The 6,000-nt window shown below is 38.0% G+C and overlaps 1 protein-coding gene across 1 annotated transcript in view; it reads right to left on the bottom strand.

Annotated features, from left to right (window-relative positions):
* The window catches only part of LOC105304087 (zinc finger protein 26), an 86,112-nt gene that overhangs the window by 21,455 nt on the left and 58,657 nt on the right, over window positions 1-6,000 (bottom strand). The window contains 1 exon segment of the mRNA XM_011378016.2: window positions 3,504-3,562. Coding sequence (XP_011376318.2) covers window positions 3,504-3,562 — 59 coding nt within the window.

Genomic DNA, 6,000 nt, shown 5'->3' with positions numbered 1-6,000 from the left:
AAAGGAAAGGAAAGGAAAGGAAAGGAAAGGAAAGGAAAGGAAAGGAAAGGAAAGGAAAGGAAAGGAAAGGAAAGGAAAGGAAGGAAGAAAGAAGGAAGAAAGGAAGAAATTCTATCAGAGTTCCAATCTCTAAGTGGTCCAAGGAAAATAATTATTGGGGAACAAGTACATGCCCAGGTTTGTCAAATATTTTGAGAGAAAAAGAAAACTATCAGCAACAGACTTACTCATTGAAAATTATGCATTTTTTGAAATGAAAGAGAAAGGGCATATACACAGGAAAAAAATTAGCTTATAGCATGAACCGAGTTTTATGACATGAGAGTACATGAACAAAGGCTAAATTTTATGTTACATCTATTAAGCATCAAGACATTCTTATAGGGAGAATTCCTTTATATTACCCAAACAGGAATATCAGATGGCTCAGAGTAGTGAAGGAAGGTCTTGAATTAGGCTTTAACAATAGGTCTAAAATTCAGACTTTATATGTAAGGAGAAACTTCCAGGAGTGTCTCTTGAAGAAATAATGAAATGTATGTGAAGAAATTTAGATTGAATTTTCACTGGAACATTATATAAAAAAATCTGGAAAAAATGTACATGTCCAAGTAAGAGTTTGAGCTATACTATAAGCTATATTAGGGGAAGGACATATGTTTTATAAGCTCATGTATATCCAGTGTCTATTACAAAACCTGTCACATTATAAACACTCAGGAAATATTTGCCACTTAGTGAATAAATGGTGAAGTCTCCGATAATACATCCATATGAAGAGTACTCAATGCTTAAAAATGACAGAGTTCCATTTTGCAGAGAATGGTCTCATTTTGTATAAAAAATAATAAAATATCAAATATAGTTATTCTACAAAGTAAAAATAGATGAATGTGGCTATAGAAAGAAAAAACACAACTACATAGTATTGTATAAATTCTGTGTGCCCCTCTACACTTCTCTGTGTCATGGGAGACTCCCTTTTCCCATTCCATTTTCAGTTGGGTTAATCCAACATGCAAGACATGGGAGGGAGGAAAGTGAGGTACAAGATTTATTCTCCTGGCTCCCTCCTCGCAGCAATGCCCACTGTGGTCTCTGTCCTTCAGTCAAAGGTCACAGTGGCTGTCAGGGGCCCTCTCTGCTCAAATATCTCTATCCCTGGGTTCAAGCCTACACTCAGTAAAGGAGCTCTGTTGTTATGAGCCCCAAGCTATAGCACTATCCTTTGTAGTGTCTCTATATACTTGTAAATAGTTCCCTTTTGAAAGGTTTCTTGCCAGAACCCAGACTGATAAACATGTTGATCCAATGTACTTCTAGGATATGACCAGAGATCCCACCAAAAGCACCGCTAAGCAACTCTACTCCACTTCCTTAGTAAATTCACTCTCTCACTCCCCGACTATTTCATACCTTCTATCTCTCAAATCACCACCAACACCTCTCTGTTCTTGCTTTGAAATTCTTCATCCTCTAGCCCACCATATGTATTTATTGACCTGATTCCGTGCTCATTTTTCTGACTTCTCTCTGTTACTACAGATAAAACTCTTGGCTTCCTATCTAAGACCAATCCTTCCATTGTCCATACAAGAACACTATTACCCTCTCCCTTGTAAACATCAGGGAGATATCTATCACCAGTATTTTCTCACTTTATTGGAATATTCCTATCAGTATATAAGCTGATGCAATATCGTCTATCGTATAAATAAATTCCCTTCATGACTTCATTCTAGCTATTGTCCCATTTTTCTACTCCTCTTAATAACAAAACTCTTTCAAAGAGTTGTTTAGATCAGTGATGTCTAACAGAAATACAATGTGAGCCACATATATGTGAACTTTTTCATTAAAAAAATGCACATAAATTTAGTAAAATTTTTATTTAATCCAATATATCTAAAATGTCATTTCATCTTGCAATCGATATAAAATTATTAATACTTTACATTCTTTTTGGTATTGAATCTTCAAAATTTGGTATGTATTTTATACACATAGCGCATCTCAATTCATAGTCATATGTGGCTACTGGGTACATTATTGGACAGCACAGGTCTCGACTGACTCTAATCTCACTTTTTTTGCCTTCTATTCTCTCTTGAATCTACTGCAATGATGCTTTCATCCCAACCACTCTATAAAGTAGCTCTTCTCAAGGGTATCAATAGCTTCCATGTTACCAAATCCAGTGTCCAGTTCTTGGTTTTCATCGTCTTCAATCTCTCTCAAAAGGATTTAACTCAGTAGATTATCACCTCCTTGAAAGATTTTCTACTCTTGACTTCCAGGACTCATACTCTTCTGGTTTTCCTTCCATATCAGTCTTTTCAGTCTCTTTTGCTGGTTCTTTCTCTTGTCAGTCTCTAAATGAAGAATGCCCTAAAGTTGATCCTTTAACTTCTTTCCTATCTACATTCACCGCAACCCTACCTTCAAGATAATCTCATTTTGTCCTCTGGCTTTAAATACACTATTGACTCTCAAATTCACATCTCCAGTCCTGAACTCTAGATATATAATCAATATTCCACTTAGATATCCAACAAATCTCTCAAACTTATTATAACTGGAACTCAATTCTTGATTTCTATCTCATCCCACCTAGTCTTTCCATGTCAGTAAATGGCATGACCATTTACACAGTTGCCCAGATCAAAAATCTCTGTAGTCATTCATCATGTCTTTCTTCCTCTCATATTTCACAACCAATCCCTAATCAAGTCTCTTATTTTCTATCTCCTATATATATCCTGAATCTCATCAGTTCCAATGCCACCACCAAGGTCCAGGCAGCTATCACCTCCCACCTGGATTACTGCTGTAGTCTCCTGGATGACTCCCCTGCTTCTACCCTTACTTCTCTTTTCCTTTTAAAACATAAATCAAACATATCACAAACATTCCAATGGTTCTCCTCCTCCCTTAGAACAAAACTCAAAGTTCTGATCATGACTTTCAAGGGCTTACATAATTTGTTCCCTACCTACTCCTCTGACTTCACAGTGCTCATTTGCCTCCAAGGATACTGGCTCAGTGTTAGTCCCATAACACATCAAACATGCTTCCACCATAGTAACTTCATACTTCCTATTGCTTCTACTTTTAAAGTTCTTCCCTAGATCTCCACAAAACTTCCTACTTTCACAGAGGTATTTCTTTGCTTAAATGTCACTTCCTCAGAGAGGCCTCCTTGACATATTTAATAAGGCACTTAATAATCACACTCTATCCTTTGTTTCACTTGTATTCGTCTCCAACACAAAAAAATCATGATCCATCTAAAGAGAAGAGTTCTATTTCATCATAAATTTGAGCACAATACTGGGTAAAAGAGATACTAAATGTTTTTTTTTTTTTTAAGGATTATATGAACAAATGGTGGCAATAGAAAAGTAGAAAGAGTGCTTACTGGGCTATTTGTGACTCTCTCCGTAGTCTAAAGTCCTGAATATTGAAGTGGAATTTCTGGAAACAAAGCGAAAACATCAACTTACCTGGGACATGGACTTACAAAGTCCAACAGCCATTCCTCCTTCCTTCTTCAATTTTCTCTCTTAGAAAATAAAGTCCTGTGAAGGCAGAGTTAAGGAAGAAAAAAATAGCACACCAGCCCTATGTTGCTGATCTGAGACTTACACAGATAGAACTATTGCCCTTTTATGGTCCCCCTAGCCTCAGGCCTACTCCTTTCCAAGATCTGAGAAAAAGGCCAAAGCTGATCTTAACCCTTTAAGTCTTGAATGATATTAAGGACACATAGCCTGAACTCAACATAAGCTAAAGTCCATCCTATGGCCAACAAGACAGTTTATAATCTGGCCCTGGCTGCCCCACATACCTCATTTCCTACCCTTCTCACTCCTGTTCACCCCACTTTAGGCACAAAGGTTTCCTTACAGTTCCTCAAACACTGCATACACTCCTTCTTCAAGGCTATTGTCTTTGCTTTTCCTTCTGCCTGGACATGGCTCACTCCCACTCTTCATCCTTATCTGTGCTCAGTTGCCACCACATAAGAGGAGCTTCCTTGAAAATTCTATCTAAAGAAAACCTCCCTTCCTTATCCAGTTTCTTTTTCCTTATCCAGATTTACTTTTCTTCTTAGCTTTTATCACCATTGAGTATGTTACTTATTTTTTTCTGTTTACTGTTATCTTCCCAATCAATAGTTGTCTTCTCAATCTAAGAGAGCTAGGATTTTGGGGTTCACTGGTGCTAGAATGCCAGAATCACGATAGGTGCTCAAAAACTATTTGATAAATGAATACATCTTACTGTGCCTCAAAACCACAAAGGCACGTGCTACTATCCCCATGTTACCAACAAATGAAACTGAAGTTCAAAAAGCTTAAACAACTAACTCAAAGTCCTAAGAGTCGAACTGCAATGTGACTCAAAAACTGGTCCTCTTTCAACAGACCACAGTCTTAATGAAAAATATTCAACATAACATGAAGAATCAATGCCATATATTTCTTAGAGAAGCATCTTCAGAGAAGGCAAATGTTACCATTATTCTTCTTCAGAAATGCAGCCTGAGGCAAATATTGTAAAATTTTAACACTAAACCAGTAACAAACTCTACTGCCTCACATATGTTTCTTGTCCTCTCAGAGCCAACATTTCTTCATTCTGAAAACAAGGATAGTTGTTTTGACCTGGAATTTAGGAGACATGACTCCCAATCTGTTCTACTCTGCACTAGCCAATTTAGGCTTTAATAAAGTTATTTCCTTAGGGCAATGTAGCTTGAAATTGTCCATAAATGCTTTTGCACGGAGAGGAGAATAGAAGTCTTATCAGCATCTGGGAGCCCTAAGTAGCATCTGCATAAAAAAAAATGTCTTTTAAATTTGTTTGCAAATAGCTGTGTATCTCTTGGGTAATATTTTCCAAGTTTGAAATGAGCCATCAGTCTCTGATAGAAGGTAGTGTTAGACTTGATTGAGCTTTACACAGCCCCCAAGCAAAGGCTGACTCTCCACTCCTTCACTCACTTGTTTACATGACCTTGGGCAAGTTAATCCATCTCTCAGAACCTTTATTTCTGTCAAAATTGCATGAGCCAACTCCTGGCATAAAGAAGTGTCACCCTTGTTCCTTCTTAGATTCTACACATATTTGGAAAGAAAATGAAAACATTTTTATTAACTGAGAAAATCAGAACGAAAAATTTAGCTCACTTGGTACATCAGAAAAAGAGCCATGGATTGGCCTCTCTCGACACCAAATATGGAAGAGTTTGACAAAGAAAATGCTAAAATCTCCAATTCTGCAGCCTAAGGAGAGGAAGACTGGGCTTTCGGGTCGGGCTTTCCTCCTCCATAGGAAGCCAATTTGAGGATGGTCTCATTACCAAGTCTTCAGACCGGGTCCTGTGACTCACTTGGGGACTGAAGGAAGAGACCCAGATTGTTACCATATCCCAAAGGTACCTAGTCCAAGACCATGGACAATCCCCTCCAACACTCTCAAAACCCAGGCCCCCCAATTTTCACTTTAGTAATTAAAAACAAGGGCTCTGGAGCCAAACTGCCTGGGTTCAAATCCTAGTTCTGTCACTTAACTGTGTGAACTTGGGCAAGTAATTTTAATCTTCCTGTGCCTCACAATCACACACTAGGTCACACGTACACAAAATTCTTACCTAGTCACACTCAAATACATGGTTGCACAATCACATCCATGTCACACACACAGTCGTATTAAAAGTAGAGATGATGATATACAATTACTCCAACAGAGAGACAGTCGCATAAAATCTCACACACTTATACACCACACAAGGTCACACATCCCGTCACAATTACTCATACAAAATTATACCTGCAGAGATAGAAGGGCATGGGTACACAATCACACCTGCTGTCACACAGTTACATCCACAAGAGGCAAGTAAGTGGTCTAACATAATCACAAACACACAGATTCACGAAGCGACACACAAACAATGTCACACTCGCAGTCTCTCACAAACCCATACAATAATAA

This window comes from Pteropus vampyrus, unplaced genomic scaffold (genome assembly GCF_000151845.1).
Source record: "Pteropus vampyrus isolate Shadow unplaced genomic scaffold, Pvam_2.0 Scaffold328, whole genome shotgun sequence".
Taxonomy (NCBI): domain Eukaryota; kingdom Metazoa; phylum Chordata; class Mammalia; order Chiroptera; family Pteropodidae; genus Pteropus; species Pteropus vampyrus.
This window is presented reverse-complemented; position numbering and strand designations above follow the sequence as displayed.